This window comes from Simochromis diagramma, unplaced genomic scaffold (genome assembly GCF_900408965.1).
Source record: "Simochromis diagramma unplaced genomic scaffold, fSimDia1.1 OVJJ01000501.1, whole genome shotgun sequence".
NCBI lineage: Eukaryota > Metazoa > Chordata > Actinopteri > Cichliformes > Cichlidae > Simochromis > Simochromis diagramma.
In genome coordinates, this window is record NW_024387320.1 from 5,777,666 (window position 1) to 5,800,962 (window position 23,297).

The 23,297-nt window shown below is 38.5% G+C and overlaps 1 protein-coding gene across 5 annotated transcripts in view; it reads right to left on the reverse strand.

The window, feature by feature from the left end:
* Nucleotides 1-23,297, reverse strand: part of nalcn (sodium leak channel, non-selective) — a 65,551-nt gene that overhangs the window by 31,956 nt on the left and 10,298 nt on the right. For all 5 annotated transcript variants that reach the window (XM_040005487.1, XM_040005485.1, XM_040005486.1 and 2 more), the window contains 7 exons: nucleotides 22,761-22,912; nucleotides 21,243-21,385; nucleotides 20,868-20,972; nucleotides 16,373-16,459; nucleotides 6,529-6,660; nucleotides 5,228-5,395; nucleotides 362-553 (listed from right to left, as the gene is read on the reverse strand). In XM_040005487.1, the coding sequence (XP_039861421.1) occupies nucleotides 362-553; nucleotides 5,228-5,395; nucleotides 6,529-6,660; nucleotides 16,373-16,459; nucleotides 20,868-20,972; nucleotides 21,243-21,385; nucleotides 22,761-22,912 (979 nt within the window). The remainder of the gene's footprint in view (nucleotides 1-361; nucleotides 554-5,227; nucleotides 5,396-6,528; nucleotides 6,661-16,372; nucleotides 16,460-20,867; nucleotides 20,973-21,242; nucleotides 21,386-22,760; nucleotides 22,913-23,297) is intronic.

Consider the following 23,297-nt stretch of genomic DNA (forward strand, 5'->3'; position numbering starts at 1 on the left):
ATTCCTTTCCACCCCACAGGTCCCCTCTTCTGGATACAAGATGTATGTTATTAAAACACAACCTTGGGCAATTTTGAAAAGGTTGCAGAGTGTAGCACACACAATAGAGAGGCTGCCTGGCAGTGCAATGGAAATGCAAGCAGCACTGCTTTTTCTTAATTTCTTAAAACTTAAGAACATCATGCTGAGACAAAGCTGACAAAAGAAAAACTGGATTTTAACTCTTGATGGCAGCCTACTAAACAGTCTCTTCAAATAAATCATGGTTACTGAAGATGTCTAAGGAATTAAGAATGACCACAAACCCACAGACAAGACAATCTTGGCTCTATAAATATACATAAGCTTCAAGGTTGCTTACCCTGGGGAAGGTGGTGAAACGGTCCAGCTCCTCCACAAAGCAGAACATTTGCAAGCTGATAGCAGACATTACGATGAGAAGGCTGGCTGTGAACACCACCAGGCTGCCTAATTTTTTACCTGGTCCGAATATCTTATAGACAAAGTCTTCCAGAGCTGGGGAAATCTTAATCAAGCGCACCACACGTAGCACCTAAGGGAAAGAAAGAGACATATCATTACCATCAGGTTGCTTTCTGTGCCCCGCTTTTCATAAAGTTTATAATTTAGGTTTTAGGGAGAATTTAAAATACATATCATGGTTATAAAAAGCAAACATAGCAGCACATTGATTACATATTGATTTTAAAAGTGAGAGCATTAAACTTGATCCAGTGGTAACAGTGAGGTGATACTGTGGTCTGTCAGTGGGATTAGTCCCTAAATTGCTTGTGGTGACAACAATTCCAAAAGGTAATGCATCTTTGTCAGGCTTGGATCAGAGAGTAGCTATTGATCGAGCTCCTCTCTGCAAAGCCTTCGACCACAGGCTTTTCTTTAGAATCCCATACTAGGCCAAATAAACAGCTCTCCCCTATATCCTAGATATACAACAAAATAAAAAAGACAAACATAGGATACTGTTCTAAAAGGAAGCCTCAAGTAAAAAATAAAAATAAAGACAGTAATAACACTCACAGCAGAAGTGATACAAAGTATGTTCCACTCTTCACATACCATGATAGCAACTGTCTATTTTAAAATAAATTAATAATTTGAGGCTAAGGACAAAGCAAACAAGGGTAAATCCACAGAGGATACAAGGCAATTACCAGCAAAATTAGTCCCCCCCCCCGCTTCTTCAAACAACAAAGCTGCTGCTGTCTTGTTTTTATTCTCAGAATTCATATTAGGTACATTGAGGTATTGCCATTATGGCAATTCAAATTCGGACTGAAACAAATCTCCATTCCTTAAAACCAGATGTGACATTAGCAAAAAAGCAGCTTGGTTTGGTGACAAGATGATGTTGACTTAATCAAAACCTTGTTCTTGTATGCCAAATAATAAAGTGTATCTGACACTGATAATTAACAATAAATGACACCCAGAGAATCATTTTCCAGCTGGGTTGGTGCTTGAGCTTCTGAATTCAGCTTCATGCAAGCCAATGCAATTCTTAACACGAAACTAAACTGTGTGATGTGACATACTGTCACTGTCAAAGATATCAAAGCTACCCAAGTAAGCATTTAAAGCCATATTAATAATAATAATAGTAAATACAAATGATTTTAATTTGAGCAGTGGACTCTTACAAGAAACCCTGAACAATTATACCGCTTCCTGCCTTTCTCAATAAATGAATTAATAACGCACACAGATGGGAAGTGTCCATTCTTCTGGCCTATTTATATGGACTGTTTTGTCTGAATGGACCTTTGTGCATGTTTGTGTGTGTGTGTGTGTGTGTGTCAAAGTTTTACAATAAGCAGGAACCTAAAGAATGAAGCTTTTCAAATGCCCCGTTAGACAGAACTAAATAAAAAAGAGAATACAAAAACTGCTTTGGCTAGTTTCTTCTAGTGACCTGATTTGAGCACAGAAAATTTAAATGAATTACTCATGAAAAAATGTCATCTTCTTAAAGTGCAACCTGCTTGGAAAAAGATGAAAAGTAAGAGTGATCAATGAGTGAGGCAGAAGCAATGCACTTAAATTAAAGATTCTCTAAAAAAAATTACTTATTAGTTAAAAGGATGAAGTAATTGCATTAGAAAAAAATGGTGAAAACATTGTGTACAACCACTGACGGCATTTTTTCCATACACATAAATTCAATCACACTTAACAGAATTAAAATAAATACAATGTTCATTTTGGAAAAACTCATTTAACAGTGTAGCAAATATCAAGTGAACTGTAGCTTTCAACTGTTCAGCCACAGCTAATCTCTATATTTCCAGGTCTCGAATTGAAAGCCTTGCACATGTGGGAATGGCAGCTATTGTGAGAGAGTCAGCGGGCAGATTGTTTGGTCAAGGCTCATTAAAAATCCATCGAGAAGCCTCTTCCTGTTAGATCATCCTTAGAGCTCTGTCATAGTTACTAGATCAAGGTCAATCGGTTCAAATTTGGTCCGATACAATACTTAAAGGCTTTGTTAGAGCAACAAGGCACCTTCCCTCATGGGCCATTTGTTTTTCTGGCCTGAACACTGGAATGCAAAAAAGAAAAAAAAATGTGCAAACCATTTGGAGGATGTAAGATCACACCCACACAAGCATTCAAGGACAACACAGAATTTGTAGAGAAAAAAAAAAGCATGGAGCACTACAACTAGCACCTCTACAAAAGTGAGGCCAAAGGCATAATACACTGTTGCTTCTATCAACAGAATAACATCCCAGCTGTTTGGCTCATATGCAAAAGTCACATAACTGATCCCTACAAAATACCAATAAATAACCAGAATGTAACTTTTCACTGAAAATATCCCTGAAAAAATCAGATATCTACACAATACTGAGAAATAAGGAACATAAAAACTTAATACTAAACTCATTTTATCCAGGGTACAACCTGGACAGGTCGCCAGTCTGTTGCAGGGCTAACACAAAGAGACAGCCAACCATTCACACTCACTTTCACACCTATGGGCAATTTCGAATCACCAATTAACCTTATCCTACTAACTGAATGTCTTTGGACTGTGGGAGGAAGCCCAAGTACCCGGAGAGAACCCACACAAGCACGGATAGAACATGCCAACTCCACACAGAAAGGCACCAGCCAAGTGGTGGATTCGAACCCAACAAGGTTCTGGGGTAAAGAAATTTTAGTCATCAGAAAATACACAGTTAGGTCCCTAAATATGTTTAGGCATCTTTAAATTACCACAATGAATTTTAAATGAAACAACTCAGACGAGTTAAAGTGCAGACTTTCATCTTTTATTCAGTGGACTGAACAAAAAGAAAGAATAAAAATGTGATGAACTTTTTAATACAATCCCTTCATTTCAGGGGCTCAGAATTAATTGGCCAAATTAAATAACTGAAAATAAAATGTTCATTTATAATACTTGGTTGAAAACTCTTTGCTGGCAATGACAGCCTGAAGTCTCGAACTCATGGTCATCACCAGAGGCTCGGTTTCCTACCTTTTTAATGCTCTGCCAGGCCTTTACTGCAGCGGCTTTCAGTTGCTGTTTGTTTGTGGGCCTTTCTGTCCGAAGTTTAGTCTTCAACAAGTGAAATGCATACTCGCGTCAGTTAATATCAGGTGATTAACTTGGCCATTCAAGAATATTCCACTTCTTTGCTTTAATAAACTCCTAGGTTTCGTCCTGGGACGTTCAGGTCTTTTTGTGATGCCGAGTTCACCAGTGCTTTCTTTCTTTATCAGGATGTACCACTCCTAGAATGGGTTTTTTTCTGTTTTTGCAGTTAAAGGATGGCTTGTTTCACCTTTATGGAGAGTTCCTTGACCACATGTTGTCTGTTCACAGAAAAATCTTCCAAATGCAAGCACCACACCTCAAATCAACTGTAGGCCTTTTGACTGCTTCATTGACAATGACATAACAAAGTAAGTGCCTACACTGCCCATGAAACAGCCTTTGAGTCATCATCCAATTACTTTTGGTCTCTTTAAAAAGAGGGTGGCACATGTTAAGGAGCTGAAACCCTTAAACCCTTCACCCAATTTGAATGTGGATACCATTAAATGAAAGCTGAAAGTCTACACATTATGTCCATGTCCATTATATAACTATAATTGGAATATGTTTCAGTAAACAGGTAAAAAAATCAAAGTTGTGTCCAAATATATATGGATCTAGTTGTAGATTGTGTGGATGGATTCATGGATTCAGGGGTCCAGTCAGATCACAACTGTAAATTGTAATTTTACCTCAGATCCTCAGACTGATTAAAGATATACTTTGAATTGGCTTTGGATTAACTTTAAATGTTTCCGTCTTAAGACTTAAGTAAAAGGCAATGTTTTGAAAATCACTGATGACAACAAATCAGATGATGAAATGGACATTTCTTTTTTATTTGACTAAAAAAGCCTGGGACATGGGCCTGTTTGCTACTGTGTTGCATCACATACTCTTTTAGCAGCACTCCAAAAGCAATGGGGTACTGAGGAAACCAATTACTTGCCATTTTGGGATCTTTTGTTTGTATATGTTTTTTTTTCTTTACACAGAAGAGTTTTAACATATTGTGGGTGCAGAAACAATATTAACAGTGGTTCCTCAGCCTGTGCAGCGATTACACGTCTGTTTTTAATGCAATGCAGCCCAAGGGCCCGAAGATCCTCGAGACGGCCATTTAGGATTAGCTTTCAGCCCTGGCCCTCGGTGCAGATTTCTTCTCCTGTCTGTTGTTGCCTCCACTTCTTTTAAAACATTTTTCCTGGCTTCAATTTAAAATAAGCATGTTCTCAGTTTAAACATCTGATACTGTGTCTTTGTTCTATTTGCAATTACATATAGAGTTGAACTCTTCTGCACGTTTTTGTATTCTGATATTATTAACATTTTTCACACCAACAACATTTTTTTTTTAAGTAGAGTCCAAAAAATGTTGCGGAGCGTAAACCCGACATGTGATGTTTGAGGGCTCCTCCAATCCCAGAATCGATAAAGACACTCTCCTGATATATTTGGAATCATTATTGTCACAGCAAAACATGAAATAACTTTAAATGTATGGAAGAACAGAGACTAGTGATATGGTTTATTTGCATGATCACGGGAAAGTTACAAAACGATTCACAGCATCTGTTCTTCATGGGACTGATAAATGTGTACGGAATCATGCTTTTTCAATCAAAATGCATGAAAATGTTTATGCATGTAGTTGTGCAACCATACCTGAAAGTAGGTAAACTGGGAATGGTAGAGGTCAGGGTAGATGTGAAGAGTGGTTCCCACCACCAGCAGAGATTCAAACTTGTGCAAAGAGGAGCTGATGTAGCCAGTGAAGCCTAGACACCAGATCTTCAGAAGAGCTTCTAGGTCAAACAGCACAGTAAATGCAACCTAGGACAGAAGGGGGAAAATCCCTTTTTGCATTTGACATCTTTCAGGAGGGCATATACTATAATATTCTGTGGATGAACTTCTATTTATGGCTACAATGCACTGTCGCAAAGCATGCTGATATATAACAATTTTTTAATATAAAAAGAAATATTGATGATGAAATTGTCTAAAATAATACAATCCTATTACTAAGAAGTAGAGAGGATGTGTCCAACCAAAAACATCCAACAGAAACATAGACAGCTCAAAAAATGTAGGACAGTGAGATGTTTACCACTATATTACATCAGTACTTTGCCTGTTTCAAAAAGTATTTGAAACAAAAGGAGGCTGATTGTTGTGCTTTTTTTTTTTTAAGCAAAAATATTTTTGTGTGTGTTTCTCTTCATGCTTTCAGAGGGTGACAGACCAGGACTACAGACAGGTCACTTTAGTACCCAGATCCTTTAACAGCAGAATATGGTTTTTGCATTGTCTTACTGAAACGGTCACATACTGTTCACAGTGACCTCACACGTGCAAATTCACTATTCCGTGTGCACTAATGCACTCTCAAATGATTTATTTATTTTTTCTTCTTTTTTATTTTAAATCTGTATCTTCTAGTCGAGCTGACAGCAATAGTAAAACACTGGACTACCATGCAAAGGATCTGAGACATTCTGTAAAACATGCATTTCTCTAAACCGAATGCCTCGTTCCTATATACCCTTCAAATCCTTCACACAGATCAGAACAAATCTGCAGATGGGTGTCTGCATGATAGGAAGGGAAGGAGACAGAAGGCAATATTTTGTGTGGGTTTTCCCTTTTCTTATCTCCTCCATCCAGCTGTATAAGAGAGTGAGGTGTGAAGTGACTGGGATAGTGGGCACAATCCTTATCGTCATTGCTGGTGTGATGTCACCTGCATACAGATGACATCAAACCAACCTGAAGGACACACAGTATCACACTTGTGTATATTCTAAAACGATGAAATTAAAAAAAACAAAAAAACAAGAATTACCTTAAAGCTGTTTAATCTTAAAACAGAATACTCTGCGTTTAATTAAAATTAATAATAAAAGTTGTCATAGATTTGCATTCATATATATATATAGATAGACAGATAGATAAATAAATCTCACCTCTGCCAGGTAAAACTCATCATAGTGTCTGCGGTAATTCTCGCCTTTATAATAGTTGCTAGCAGCAACGATGACATCCACGGCAACCATGCTTAAGATGAACATGTGGAACACAGATGACCGCATCATTTGCTGTGTGAAAAGCAGAAAGGTAATTGAAGTAGAATAGCAGGAATGCTTTTGTTTTTTTTTACTCAAATAGACACAGGAGACAATTAGTATTTAGACCATTAGCTGGCAGCGAGTTAGTCTGGAACGCTTCCCTCAATTCAGCATGTTGGACAGTAGTTGACTGTGTCAGTCCAATCTGTTCAGACTTTGACAGATTGATTGATAATTTGGACAATCTCTGTCAGTGGAAACAAAAACACCACAGAAAAACCCCACTTGCTTTGACTGAGAAAACAAAAAATGTATTGCATGGTGTTCGATAAGAGATCTGCAATTGTGACTTGCTCAGCTAGAGTTTGTGTTTATCTGAGATTTTAATGAACAAGCACAGACAAAAGATAACACAAAAATATACTTTCAATTTAAACAGCTGGATATAGCTCCAACTGCAGTAAAAAAACAAAGGGTTTGATAGAACACACACTAAAGGAGATATAGTGCTGTGAAAAGTGTGGCCCCCTTCCTGGTTTCTTGTTTTGTTTTGTTTTTTTCTTTTACAAGTTTGTCACACTTAAATGTTTCTGATCATCAAATAAAATTTAATATTACACAAAGATAACCAGCATAAGTTATCTTTGTGTAATATTGAAGTAATGATTTCATTTCTCAAGGGGAAAAAAGCTATCCAAATCTACATGGCTTTGTGTGAAATAATAATTCAATTCAATTTCAATTCAATTCAATTCAATTTTATTTATTTATATAGCGCCAAATCACAACAAAAGTCGCCTCAAGGCGCTTTATATTGTACAGTAGATCGCACAATAATAGATACAGAGAAAAACCCAACAATCATATGGCCCCCTATGAGCAAGCACTTTGGCGACAGTGGGAAGGAAAAACTCCCTTTTAACAGGAAGAAACCTCCGGCAGAACCAGGCTGAGGGAGGGGCGGGGTCATCTGCTGCGACCGGTTGCAGCAGATGGCTGGTCGCACCTACCTTGCAGCAGATGGCCGGTTGGCACCTACTGTAAACCTAATAACTGGTAGTGCCACCCTTGGCTGTAAGAACTGCAATCAAGTATTTGCAATAACTGGCAATGAGTCTTTTACATCACTATGGAGGAAGTTTGCGTTTTGGATCGTTGTCCTGCTGCATAACTCAATTGTGCTTGAGCTTCAGGGCATGAACTAATGGGCGGATAGTCTCTTTTAGGGTTCAGCGGTAATCAGACCTGGGTGTGGCTAGTGAAAGTGAACTCAGCTTTCCAGACATGTTGCTAATGAATGTTAAGTCGTGATTTAAGAAGCGGGGGGAGTTACTTTTTTACATAGGGCCAGGTAGGGTTGGAGAGCTTCTTTCCCCTTTAATAAATCGTCTAATTTAAGTGTGACAAATATGCAAAAAGTAAGAAATTGGCCAATACCTTTTCAACACCCTGTATGATGGACATCAGGTATTTAAATTTAGAACAAGACAATAGCAATTTAGTTTTAAGTGCCCACCTGGAATGCATTGGGCATGTGTATGTACATATACAGAGTACAGAAAAGCAAAAAGTCCTACATGAAATTTAAAAGCAATTAAGGGGGTTTCGTTAAATACTATGAGAAACATTGTTCCAGACATCAGAATCAGTGTGCATTCAGACAGGCAAAAACAAGAAAAAGGGAGCAATAAGTGTACGCCGTTTACCCTGAAAAAAGCAGAGGCTTTGAAAGCCTCCGATAACATCACATGATGAAAATAATCACGGAATACGAGAATGTGAAGAAACTGACCCAGAGTGATCCGAGACACAGACTGCTCTTTCAGAAAAATGTGGTAATGACGCATTCTTTTGGAAACAATGCGACAGATGTGATCACAGCCCTAAACTGCACATATTGTATATGGCAGGATGAACAGCATGTGAGTGGGTAGAACGACTCACCCTAAAAAAAGACTTGCATGTGAGATTAGCAATAGGAAGGACTGAAAAAGTGAAAAGTGAGAGGAAGACTTTAAGACAGATGAAGATCGTTTGCAACATTGCTGGAAAGATCAAATTCGCCCCAGGAAAACGGGCCCCCTGCCATTCACCCTCCTACACACAAGGACACTTACAGTACAAACTCAAAAGTCTAGAAATCCAGATCTGCAGTCAGTTTGCTTTGAAAACAAGTGAGGAATTATTAGATAAACTTACACAACCAAGCTACTGAATGACACGTATATTACATGATGTATTGCATGCTGTTTTACCACACTTATGTTTACCTGACAAAAATCTCTTACAGTACAAAAACAGACTACTGTCAGGAGCAATGGCACTGGTAGCACACCTTGATCATTGCCAGTATTCTGTCTCCTATATGTCTATATTGTTTTCTTTTACTTCTGGCTTTTTCTAACCTTAACCAAATACCTTTAAGCTTCCTAATAAAGCAAACTAAAAAGCAGCAGACTGTTAACCAGCAGGGCTGCATTGCAATTAAAGAGGGTTAAAAAGGGAGGGGTTAAAAGGAGCAGTTTTGAGGTTAAGCACACAGGTTCAAGGGCAATTGTGGGTATAAATCGGTTAGACATATGTCTAAATTCTACTGAGTTCACTTTCCTTCGTCTTAAATACGAAGAGGCAATACTAAGTTAGTAATATCCCTAAGTTTCTGACAGCTTAAAATAAACTTGGGCTTTAAATCCAGGCTAACAAAGGAGTGTTTGGCTGCCCTCTCTGGTTGAAACTTTCTAGTGCGATTCCCGTATCATGCATGTTGGGTTGGATGTGATCAAAAATTCACTCGACTGGTCAAGCAACAGCACCCTAACTTTTACATCACGGCAGGTGGATGAAAACTTAAACCACTGGATGTCAGCAAAAACAAGATCTTCAGCTGGTGTTAAGGTGCTCTTTAAGATGATGTCATTTGCATAAGACCCAGTCATATACAGAGCTATGAAACTGCCAGTATAGTCAGCCAAATCTTTCACAAATCTTTTTCTTTTTTCACTTCATGTTTGTTGTAAAATTCTTCCTACTTTTGAAATCTCAACTTACTGGCTAGGCTAACAGAGCTCATAGCCTTGAGGATGGGTGTTTTTGTGTCGAACTTACACATGCCCACTCTAGACACACAGTGCTTAAGCTCCCTGACTGAGATTGGACGTGACAAAGCAGTTTGACATTTCCAGCAACCAGACGTTCTCCCCCATGGGTGTTTTGGCTGAATGGATCTGTGTGTGTGTGTGTGTGTGTGTGTGTGTGTGTGTGTGTGTGTGCGTGTGTGTGAAGAAGCAAGACAGAGGCATACTGACAGAGAGCAGAAAGTACATGCTTGTGTGTATGAAAGTCAATTTTCTTAAGGTCCTGACTTTGCCCATATTCTCTGTCAGCTTTTGGGAATCACATCTCTAAGAAAACCTGGAGAGCAGTGTCTACTTCGAACATCTGTCATATGGAGATACAGCCCTGTAACCATTCACGTCTGCCACAAAACAACCTTTTGATCTTGCCCTCACGCTGCCATTTGCGCCAAATTGCCTAAACATGCAGAGCAATTCACCGTATAACACTCTCCATGTTGTTCCAAAGGCAAAATGGCTGAGTTTCCCTAATGCAGCTGATGACACTGGCACACCCTGTATGGCCTCAAGATGTCAGAATCAATTTAAGAGCATCAACTGCAGTACAAGAAGGCTCTCCCCTGCTGTTTGATGTTCCTCAGCTTGTATGTCTCTGAAATCCTTTGCCACTTGTTTGATGGATGCTATTTATTCGAGCTGCCTCTGGCTGATTCTTTGAAATACCAGGTGCTCATTGCACACAGGCACAATCATGCGTGCGCGCAGATACACACACACACACACACACACACACGAATATATGAAGTTGATGATTGCTGAAATAGAATAGAACATTTTAATCAATTTCTTGTTTTCTCCCAAATCTACGACATGACAATATACAGATACTAAACTATATATAAGCATCCACATATTTGAAATGTAATGTCCACCTCACATTTACTAGCAACTGCTTCCTGAAGTTCCACACAGAAAAGTTACTAATGACAGAGAGAGAGAGAGAGAGAGCGATGGTGAATTCAAGTGTTGCAAGCAGCTACACATTAAGTTGCGATTTTGTCTTTTTTCCAGTGAATAATAGCACAATTTTCTCCGTGAGTGAAGCAAACTTTAATTTCCAATACATAGCACAGCATACCTCCGACATGCAGCGTGTACTCAGCTCTTATGTTCTAGACTGCAACAGATTGTCCATGATGGAAATTATACATGCAAATAGCGTTGTGGAGAAAAGATCATTTCGACTGGCATGCAAATTGGTATCTAGGGAAAAAGAGCACTCAGTGTGTGTTTTTCTCTGGTAAAATTAAAAGTGCAATTGAAAAAAATACAAAGGAATAGGTAATGAACATCTATTTCTCTTTTTGTGAAGACTTCTCGTTACTTGACTTATGCACTTTTGTTCCTTAATGCTAAGTCAATCTGAACAGTGAAGCAAATTCTCACTCACTAAAGGCTCTGGTCAGTGAAGAATAAACCATAATCTCACCAAAGAGCTGAGACAACATTCAGCTGTCCTCATATAAGAGATGTAGCGACACAAGCCGCTGTAAGTAAAGAGACCGATCCTCTGAATGATGGGAAAATATCCATAATACCTGGAAATTTTCCAGGGCCTGCAACTGTAACACAATCAACAAAGAGACGCAGACTGGCTGCTTCCTCGTCTTCTGTCTGTTCCCTCAGACTGCCAAGGAGGACAAATGCTCTTTCCGCTGGTACATGAGAGGAGTGTAGCACATGTGCACATAGCTGGCAGGGAAAAGCAGTAGTCACACAGGAATTGTCACCAACAGACTGGGCCATGTTCTGGCACCTACTGCTGCTACAGTTTTCTCTCCTGTTTACTGAGATTAAGAAGAACTTGAGTGGGATTACAGACTGTTTTGCTTGAGTTATCTTTTAAGTCTCTATACTTGACAAAGAGTTCTCTTAAGGCTTTTTTATTCCAACCGAATTAAAAAAAATAAATGAATAAAATATGCAAACCAAACATCGTAATTCAGAAGCCTACTGTCAAATTAAGATATCAACACAGAGTTATTGTAATTCAAAGCTTTTGGCTGAAGGAGTGGGTGCATAAAGTCTTACTGGGCTGTGGACCAAGTTAAGTGGGTGCCCCTTGACTTATTACGGCCTTGACTACAGCAGGCTGACTCATGTCTCTGGCTGGAAAAAGGGTCTTAATAAAACATGATGGTCTCCCTTTCTCCCTTTAATATCTGCTGGCTTTGCCACCTCTGCGTCCATTCCGTGTCTTAGTCCTAGAATAGGACTGTGTGGTGTATCTAATTTCAGAAAATATATCACTGTGCTCCTGACTAGACTGAAAGAACAATTACATTCAGAGCTGATCTCACAGGAACAGTCACATGTTGTTCACTTTCTTCTTGCAGATGATCCATTTCACATTACACACATATGCACTACCTACCTTGCTATGTCTTTCTTTTCTGCATCCTGTGTTCTCCTCATCTAATTTCCCTTCTTTGTACCCTCTTTCTCCTTCCACGCAGAGTCAAACTGACCTTAACCTTCACACATTGTAGATCTTTGTGTTTGTGTGGCTGCCTAAAAGTATACGAGTGGTGTCACTGAGAAGATCCAGAAGACAAAGGGCAGGGACAAATAGGGAGCTCAAGAGAATCAATAACCTCTGGCTTTAGGGAGAGAGAGGTCAAAAAGATCCTCCTTTTGCTCAGTAAGCTAGTGGTTTATCCATCACACTGCATTTAGCTCTGCAGATGAGGAGTGAGGAACAGCAACTGCTCATTGGCAAAGAGACAACGCAAAATTAAACACATGACTTGGCTGGATTACTAGAAGACCTGAACATTCATTATTGCTTTTCCACTTTCCCTAAGTGGTCATTTGAAGCTCTTTTAATTATTGACTCCAATAGTATATATCTGCAGTGAGTATTTCTCTTTATTTTGCCTATAGCAGCCAAAGCACCAATCTGCGGTATAATTATGGCACGGTGGAGCATCAGGGGCTAATTAGCAGACCAAATCTATGGGGAAAGGAACAGAATGCTTCATTAACCTCCACCGGTCTCCGACTGAAAACCCTTAAATAAATACTGTCCAAGCAGTCTGTGTGATTAAAATATAGCAAAGAGAGACCTTCTGAATGTAAGATGGCTCCTACAGGCACTACTAAAAACTCACAGGAACACTCGTGCATGTCTTTTGTTCTCACAGGCCTTAATTCTGAACTCTACTGCTGATTATAATGTCTAAACATAAAAATATGCTTTTAATGCAATAGCAAAGAGAAACATGCAAATATGTATATGAAAATGACTGTTGGTAGATTTCATGAGCACAAACATGCAAATGTAAAGTTTTTACTGTCCGAAAGCGAAAAGAACAGAATATTCTAATTCAACAAAAATGACAACCAGGATGCCATATGTTGTCAAAACTTTGATTAAGACTATACTGCTGTAAGACAGCATTAGTTAAAAATGAGATAATAAAAACATTAGAAAAACAGCTGTTAGAGTGGACGAGGAAAGTGAAGGTGCTCCCTGCTTAGAGGGCTATTTTTGTTTGTAGCCCCTCAGGAGAGGAAGCTGCCATTTCCTCCCAGTCTCCAAAAAGAGCAGGTGGTTAATCAATTATGTGCTATCTCCAACTGCTGCAGCCAGATTGGACCAAGACAGATCCAGATTGACACACACGCACACGAACAAATACGCAGACGTCTGCAGGCAGATCGCCGGGCTGCCTGTCGAAGACGCAGAGGCCTGACCGGACACTTGCACGTAGTTTCAAAGACATTCCGACGGTAATAGGTGAGCCGGCAGCAGACAAAGACAGCATGCACACGGGTCTCCTATCTGCAGAAAGCACCCACCTGCCAGCGCTGAAACATTTTAATCATTTGACGGCCAATTACTCTGGAGCCAGATAGAGCAGAACAGAAACTCACACTTCACTTCCCCAGCACTCACAGATGGCCCTGCAGGCTGGATCTCCACTACCTGTCTTCACTCTACCTGTCAAGTCAGCTAACACTGTTCCCTTCTGATATGGATGAAAAAGCAAAGAAATACAGTGTTTGGCAAGGCTTTAAAGAAAGCGTGCAAGGGGCATCCATCAATAATCTGATACTGGTGTAATATGGCATGCCTTCTCACACCAACCATTACATCAGAGAAGAGAAATGTGTGTTTTTTTTTTAAAATCACATTTACATACATACATAACTACTGTGTACAACTGCCCACGACACATGGATGCACAGATACACAGGTGCAGCTACACTAACTGTCAATGCAATCAATCCCATGTCTTTCCTATTTAAACTCATTTTACAGTGATCTTCAGTTACATTTCTTTTATTTAAATATAACAATATCTAAAAATTGTAATACCTTAAGGAAATTCTAAGTCTGAAGTACCATTTGCAGTGGGAAATATCACGATTTAATAATGAACAGTGTGTTGTTTGTCTTTATTATGCTTTCTCATTCGAAGTCAAAGCACATTATGAACTGGCCTGTTCCGATAAATTAGGAGACAGTTTAAATTAAAGTCCTTTAAAAATAAAAGACTAATTCTTCAAGTCAATACTGGTGAATATTTTGTGTACAACGCATTTTAGATGAGATTAACTTCTTTCAACAACTAATCTGTGAAACCTGTAACATATTTCCTTACTTAAAATCCTTCTTTGTGATCTCTGATTAGGCCTTTCGGGTTTGGTTTGAAGAGCTGGGTTAGATCTTGCAGTGTTTTTGACAACATGAAAACATCAAAACATTTTCAGAGTGCTTTGATGGCTTTATATGCCACAAACTGCTGTCAGTGTCTGACTGGCACCAGAAAACAATGGAAGACTTTTGAGATTAGCACTGTACAATACATGTCAAAATCAGTCACAAGTATTCAGCTAATACTTAATCATTATTTGCCTCACATTTGACACACTGAATGCACAAGCAGGCTAAAACATTTACATACCAGCTTAAAAAAAATAAGAATCTCAACTGAACAAACAAACTAAAACAAAAGTTTCAGCAGGTTATTTAAACAAAATCTTATTTTCCTTGCTTGCACTCAAGTCTATCTGCAAGGCAGATTTTCCTCAGCTTTTGTCAGATGGTATCATTGGTAAACACATGTCACTGATTGTTACCATGGAAACATGAAAATCATCTAGGCTATTTTGACGGTAGGAGCTGAAATCTCATAGTAATATATACTAAATATTTAGCTAACATATGCTTTTCCTTTTAAAACTTTATTGTTATAATACATGCATTGTCTAGTACTGGCCTTAATATGAAATATATTTTGCTGAAGTTAATAAAGTAATATCAGGATCATTCCTATCCTATGTTTCTGTGTTTTGATTATCAGAGACAGATGTTCATCTATCACAATTTCAAGGCCATTTCCAACAGTCCGTGTGATGGTAGTGTGAGTTGCCTTGCATCTACCAGTTCACTGTGAAGCTTGCTCCCTCTCACAGGGAGCCGGCCCCACAGCATCTGTATCCTCTGGTATATGACTTGAAAAAAATCCTTTCCTTTCTCCTATCCTATTATCAGCAGTTAATGATGTTGAAGCAAAAATCCAGAATTATGTACAGCAAAGCAATCAAACAAGAAGGCATGGCCTTTGAGGCAAATGTTCACCAGATTCAGCTTCTTTCTGCCCATCTGCTCATAGTTTTACTGGAGGCGAATGCAATCTAACCCGCAATTCATCCACACAGCAGTCTGACTAAAACAGAAGCTGTCTTTTTTGACCCAGTGCTATAAAGGTGACCTAATGCTGCTGTCTTTCACTCCATTAACCTTTCTACTGTTGGAAATGATCATCTTGTTATCACATAATGACAATAATAGCTATTTGTTATGAGTGAATAAGGCAAATGAAGAAGTCTTTGATTGTTCCTTGTAATGCAGCACAGGGCTCAGAGGGAAGTCAGCCGTGTTTATCCCTCTGGTTATCCCTCTATCTAAATCTTTCCTTCAGCCGATGATGAGGCTCTGGGGGACATGCTGCTTTAATGGGAATACTGCATATTTCGCATTCTCTCTTTCCTTCCCTTCTTCAAATTTCCCTGTTATTATTTGCACTCTCTTCCTTGCTCTGTTTATGTGTGCATGCGTCCTTAAAACCTAGCTCCAGAGCAGCTTTAACTCCATTAGGGCGTGCTGACAGCCATCCACCTTCACATAGCTGCAGACTCCATTGGCAGTCTTTCACAGCAAGGGGCCAGCTTTTTACACCACAACACGCCGCTATCAACAGCGGGCCAGCTGCAAACAACACCCGCCGCTTTCAGCTTATCTTTAAAGCCCAACCATTTGGATCACACCAACCACGAGACGCCAGTGGTGTCCATCATGTAGAAGTCATTTAAAACCCATCTGTCACTGGAGCGACATCATTAGCGCAGCATTACACATCAAACATGAGCCTCCCCTCATTTTAAATCCCATCACTTAACTGTTTGACACTGTTCAGCCACTAAAGAAAGAAACAAAATGCAAAAACAATGATGTGATACTGCATCAGTCTACAGCTGCTGTTAAGAGAATGAAGTTATCTGCTTTTTGTTAATAGACAGAATAGGAATTATGCAGGTGCATATGAGAGGAAAAAGAAACAGTTTACACCAGCAGCATATTAATCGTGTGACGTGTTTACCTGGAGGCAGGCAGGCGCTCGGCCATGTGGTTTGTTGACGTCCACAGCAACAAGCTGCCATCCCCCAGCAGCATCTTCATGGAACATCTGAGGCACAAGGACAGCATGTAAGTGGAAGAACGAACACACACACACATAAAATCTCCATACCATTCAAAACACTGGACACAACAGACATTTCAACCTCTAGGCTACATCTTCATAAGACATCTGTGGCCAGAAAAAAGCTGAAGGCATACACACAGAACCAACCCACACAAGCAGTGTGATAGCTACTAAATACAGTATGCAGGCCTAAGGACCTAACACCGGAAATAAAAACAAGCAAATATCAGAGCAGAGACTTTCAAATACACAAGACAGCTGGTTCACTCATTGATAACAGTTCTACCAAATCTTGAATATAACAAATTAGACATATGAGAAATATCAACAAAGAGTTAACTTGATATTAAGAATCAACCAAAAGTGTTTATTTCAGTTAGCTGCCAAACATTACAATAACTCATATACAGCAAACATACTGTGATTGCCATGTATCAGTATCACAGCAAGAGCAAGTGTTTATAGCCACTCGGGCAGATGCTAATCCCAGTTTCAAATAATTAATATTATAGAAAATCTAAATTAATAACACACAAACCATAATTTCACTGAAAATTAATTTGCTGCCTAGGCTGGAGAAAACTATGTGATCCTAAAGCAAACATACAGAGAAAAATGAGAGTTGGCGGAATGTAGCATAACAAATCTCGTAGTCAGGCTACAGGAAACATGTAAAGGCCTGGCAGACTTGGACATTATTATTAATTGTGTTAAATTACTATATGGCAGCAATGTTGTTAATTTTATGGGCATTTATGCATTAGCTGCGACATGCCATGAAGTAAAATTTGGCCTGGTGGTGGGGAAACTTTAGGTGATCATGTAGGAACAACAAATAACAGAGTCAAAAGTTGACTAAATTCTGTATTCACCCTCTGGTGACCAAAATGCTTGTATGAAATACACATTTTGGTCTGGTCCAAAGCAGAGCACTGACCAACACAATGCCAACAATGTGCTAACATGCAGCTAGAATTAAATTAAAAAACAAAACTGACTAATCTGAAAACAGGAGAACACTGCTTTTGAACTCTACACGCCAGATGTGACTTAATCTGGAATATTAATGATTTATTTAGCAAATGAGCTGGTATAGTGTTTTTGGCCTGACTGTCCTTGAAATCATTCCATGCAGTAGGTGGTGGATTAAATCCTTTTGTATCATGAATTTTCTCTGAAGTGATGTGAGGAGCATAAAACACAAACGTGTGGACTGATCTGCAGCTGCTGGCTTCTCACACATAAAACATTTTTAACATGCCTGCATCATTTGTCATCCTGTTCTGTGATTACATACCCACCATCCCACCTGCTGCACACTGTTTCAGCTTTGATATCTACTACATCATTTTAAAATCACATAGACTGATGTCAAATCCATAGCATGCCATTAGCTTTGTTTTGTTTTTATATCAGCAAAAACCATGCTGATATCAACATTGATATCAAAAATTGAAAGTTGATATTATTCTACTAAAGACAAACCAAGATAAAGTTACACTATATTTCAGCTTAACGTTCAGCACTTCATAACTGCTCATCAGAATATAGAATTTAAAGTCTGATCTTGTCAAACAAAGGCTGATTTATCCTTTTTTTCCATTTTTAATCAACGCAGTTAAGCTTTCCATCCTAATCTCTAATAAAAGCTGCAATAATCGGGAGACAATATAACAAAGACAAGAAATAGGGAGTATAGAATGGGTAGTATCTCCCAGGGCCACCTTATACCAACCTTGCTCTCTCCGGGGAACCTTAAGACTGGATCATATTCTTTTCATCATCTGTGACTGACAGTTAAGTGTTACACCACAGCTAATTAGTTTCCCCCCCTCTAAGATAAAGACTGGGGCATGACGATGTGATTATGATTAATTTTGATAATGGCAAGAAAGGCTAATTGTTTTCAAGGTCACAGGAGTATGCCAGTGGCACTAGCCTGTTTTCCATTCATGAGTGAAGTAGCAGAGGTTTTACTTTCATGACATTACAAGAAGAATCGTTTTCAGGACTCAGTGGAAAAAACGTCTGCAGTTCACCGCTTGTCAGGTTGACATCATTCGGATTATTCATTTCAAATGTTTAAACTCCAAACCAAACACTGGCTTCATAGCTTTACCATCAACACAATTGCGAAATGCAAATTTGCACATGGATTCATAACATATTTGTTATATATTGTTGTACTGTATTCATTAGAGGTTGGCTACACACAATCCACAATAAGAAACCATTTATAGAATGAGCCTCAAATTATATTTTGTCACATAAATCACTTTTATATGTTCCTCAGTAGCTCTTGGGGCATTAACATCTGTGAATATTCCTGATAATTTCTCTCTCTCTTGTTTATGTCCCTATATAGTTTCAAAACTATTTGCAAATAGTGAAAGGAAAACTCCAGAAGCAAATATCAGACCAAAGAAACTCTTAAGTTCAGTCTTGCAATTTGCTTTCACATATCTAAGTTGTTTTTTAAAAAGTATTATTTAATTGTTGCTAAAGGACATTTGTTTTTTGTTATTTCTCTATTTAGCCTCTGGAGCTGTCAATTCCTTAGTGCCCCATAATGAATACATTAAATACAATACAAAGTAATGTATACAACTTTAGTTATTTTGCTATATAACATTATTTCTGTGGGTTATTGCATAGCAGTGGTGTTGTGATAAGAAGAAATGAGAGAAATTAATCAAAATCTATTATAGACGAACCCCCAAACTATATATATTTTTAAAGAGTTTAAAATGTAATGTGGACAAACTGCAGACTCATAATACCTGAGAACCTAGCAGATCAACATTAGAATTATCAAAGGTTATGAAAAGCTCACATGCTGAAGTCTTTTTGAAGCTCCATCAGACAAAACTTAGTATTTTCAAGACTGTTTCCTGTATAACTAAAAGATCATGTTTATACTCAAAATGAAATTGGAGCTGCTCCCGAGAGCTTTCAGCTAAACATCATCTCAAGGGAAAATCTGCAGAGCAGGACAGACAAACTGTACCAATGGAGATGGCTGGAACATGTCTGTCGCATGCCACACAACTCGCCTCGTGCCAGCAGTGCGCTGGATACACCTGGTGGCAAACAAACCACGGTTGATCTAAAGACGCCTGGCACAGAAACGTCAAGAAAGCACTGTAAAGGACTGACACCCTAAAGAGCTCCCTGACGTGCTGCAGACAAATTCAGGCAGAGATCCCTGGCTTCAAGTAACAGATAGCACACAGACAGGATGTGTGAGATAGACACTGCAAAACAAAGCTGAACAAGGTAGTTAAGAAGATCCCCTTTCCAGCCATGCTGTTCAGCTTTTATGTTAAATCCCAAGGGTGCAATCCTTCAGTATGCTCTGGAAAGGGACACCCAAGACATGCTGATGAGATTCCCAAACTCTCTTCCATTCATGTCAATACAGGAGAAATCTTCTTCCAAACTCTTTTCAAAAGTCTAGCTGCCTTTTTTGAGTTTTCGTGAGTGTGACCCCAGATATGCATGGCATAAAACAATTTCTTTTTTGGGACCTTGGTTTTGTTGGAATAAAAGATCTACTCACACCAATCACTCTTGTCAGACTGGTATGATGCAGTATAAGGGCCTTGGAAAGAGCACACACACAACAACAGCCACATATTTTTTTTAATGTACGTATGTTGAATCACCATAACCATGACATTTGCTAGAAACAGCTGATGTGACCATTAGTGACTTCATTGAATACTGTGATCTGCGCATATCTCAAAAATGTTAAGTTGCAAGCTATACTCTATAAAGAGTAGAGAGGTAACAGATTTGCAACAGCATTTAGTGTTTAGCTGTACCATTGGATTTTTTCCCTGATAAAACAAACACAATCTGTGAAAATGCATAATCTTGGATGAGCCAAACGCCCACCGAGAACCTGCCCGACTTGATGCCACCAATTCGGACACAGCTTTCACTATGTCCCCTGAATGATTCAGTAAAGGCCCAACAAAAGCAAGAAACATTTCACACAGTCAACAACCAAGTTCATAGAGTAAACCTTTCCTGCTACTGAGAGCCAACTTGTCACATGGCCACATAAATGTCTTGTCTTTTTTTTAAATATTATTTTTATCTGAATATTTTTTACATATGAGCCTACATACACTAAGGTCTATTAAGGAGTCATTTCTTTCGATTTCTGAAGGCATTTATAGATCACAATACACTGTGGAAAATCTATATAGTGTCAAAATGTGTTTGTGTTCTAGTCATCTGAATTTGATGCACTTGATTACCAACGTGTACAGGTTTTAAAAAGATCAATTGTAGGCACCAATTCAACCAAGTCAAAATGTATGAGACATACAATTTGTCAGTTTTATGGCTCTATTCTTTTAGCTTGGTTCTGTAGCAGTTGTACCTGTGTTGTAGCAGTAGAGGTGGTACTGCTCCTTGACCCCCACATCTGCTGAAACTGGACTCGAATCTCAGCAAATGTCTCAATGATGACTGCAATGAAGACATTCTGTAAAAATAAAAATAAAAGAGGACAACGATAGAGTAAGAGCGCTCAGGCTATTCGAAGTCAATGACCAAGTGCAAGCCCATTGCTTGATTTCCTTTCGCTGTCGTGACATTAATTCTCTCATTAGCCAGAGGACATTCTACTAAAAAGGGTAAATCATCATGTTTGTAGGTGAACTATTAGGTTATGTCAATTAACCTTAACCTTTCGGTGTTCAACAATCTCCAGAAATTATCATGAAAAGTGCAGCAGAGAGAGCCAAGCTCTAACCTTGACAAGCCACGCCAAGAAGAAAATCAGAGTTATAAAGTAGAAGTAGGAGCGCCAGCGAGGGAAACTGTCAATGGCTCTGTACATGAGGAACACCCAGCCTTCCTGCGACGCAGCTTCATACACAGTGAAGATACTCGTGCCTGAGCAAAAACACACAAGAGTCAGAAAGAAGCAGTCAGATGAGAAGCTGATTTCTGAAGAAACAAACGTCAGCATCTGTCTTTCGCTTAACATGTCGATGTCTGTGAACCGCACACCAATTATTATGTTTCCCCCCGAAGACTAAGCCATTTAAAAAGATAACAGTTTGAGTTTCTCTTTTTACCTATAATGAGTGTTTACTCTGACAGCTCACAGAGTCCTCATAGTTCTCTTTGTTATAATGACAAGACGGGAAATTCTGTTTGCCAGACTCAAACCCAATCAACTCATCTTTGATGCCTCTAATTAACATAAATTATGTCAGCAGGCCAAGGAAAAATTTTAATCTTTGCTGTTTTTCTGATTAACATGCTCTTTGCAAAGGAACTGTCTGTTCTTTTAAGTCTTAGCCAAAGATGATTTTATGAAGAAACACTATTTCAAGTTATTGTAGTGTTTGAAAAAGTAGAGTGAACATTCTTTTTTTATTTTTCTGAGGTATATAATATTCTTGTCTGCACAAATTAATCAGTGTTAGATTGGAAACAAGTAGCTGACAACTGTCATCAAAGGTTGAGTTCCCCAGTTAAACTATTACCATTCAAACATACAAGGTGTATCAAAAAGAATCATCCGATTTTAAAGGGCTTTAATTACCCAGCCATTACGTGCGTTTCTCATGGAAAACTTAATATTCAGCCATGCATTTCAAAAATTATTACAAGATTTTATGTGCATTGCTTTAAAAAAATATAGCCTTTTGAAATTGGATGATTCTTCTTAAAACACTCTGTATATTTCCTCTTGGTGAGAGTCAAGACTTTGTCATGTGACCAAGTTATTCCTAACAAACAACTGAATAACATTTTGAATTGCTGAAATGAAATTTCAGCAAAATGGACTTGTCTGCAGCATCATTTTTTTCATTTTATCTTTGGATTCAGCCGATCTGTAGGTTTATAACTTTCATTTCCACCAAACTATGTCTCATCCTTTCGTCCCTAGCAGATTACCCAGGCCCTATCTGATAACTAGCATGATTTTTGTTTTTACCTGGAGGGCTGATGTGTTTTCAAAGTGTATTTTTTAAATATTTTTTGAGCTATGTAGAATAGACAAAACAAGGTCATCTTTTCCACAGGTCTTGATCAAATATATGGAAGCCTTGAAGGTGAAATTTTCTAGTTAAATGTTTAGTAACATGTGCTGAAGTTACTCAGTATAGAATTATAATTTTCATTAGTGTGTATTTTTTGGCCTCCGTAAGAAATTTAAATTGTAAAATTGTATATATTTTTTAAACAAATAAAAATATACGATAATAAATATTTCTTTATCCGTGTACGTTTGAAGGAATCATTGTGTAGTGCATACCTAGTTCATTGAATCCACTATAACCGAGCTCCTGTCGGCTCAGACCCAGTTCTTTCAGGTCCATACATTTGAAGCCATAAGGACACTGGTAGCCTTCTCCATCAGGGGAGCAATGGGTGTCTGGGATGGTCAAGTTGTTCAATGACACATTGCTTACCAATAAAACAAATACAAAAAAAAAAAAATTACTAGCTCATATCAAAAATGGCAGTGCTTGCAAAAAAGAAAAATGCCTAATAAAAAAGAAAAACAAAGGTTAATGTGTGAATACAATTCCTCTCTTTGTCTTATTGCCACAGGTGTTACCAGAACAGCTTGATTGGGCTAATGAAAATTAATGCCTTTAAATTGTCTGCACAGACATTCATCCAAATTGTTTATTAGAGGTAGAGAATCAGAGGGAATAATTTATTGCACTATCACAAAGGGCAATCAGAGGCATAGTGGTGAATCCCAATAAAGCTCATTATACCGAGCTGAATAATATCAATGTGTCTTATCTATGATATTCCCTTTCTTGATGACAGAGGAGCGATA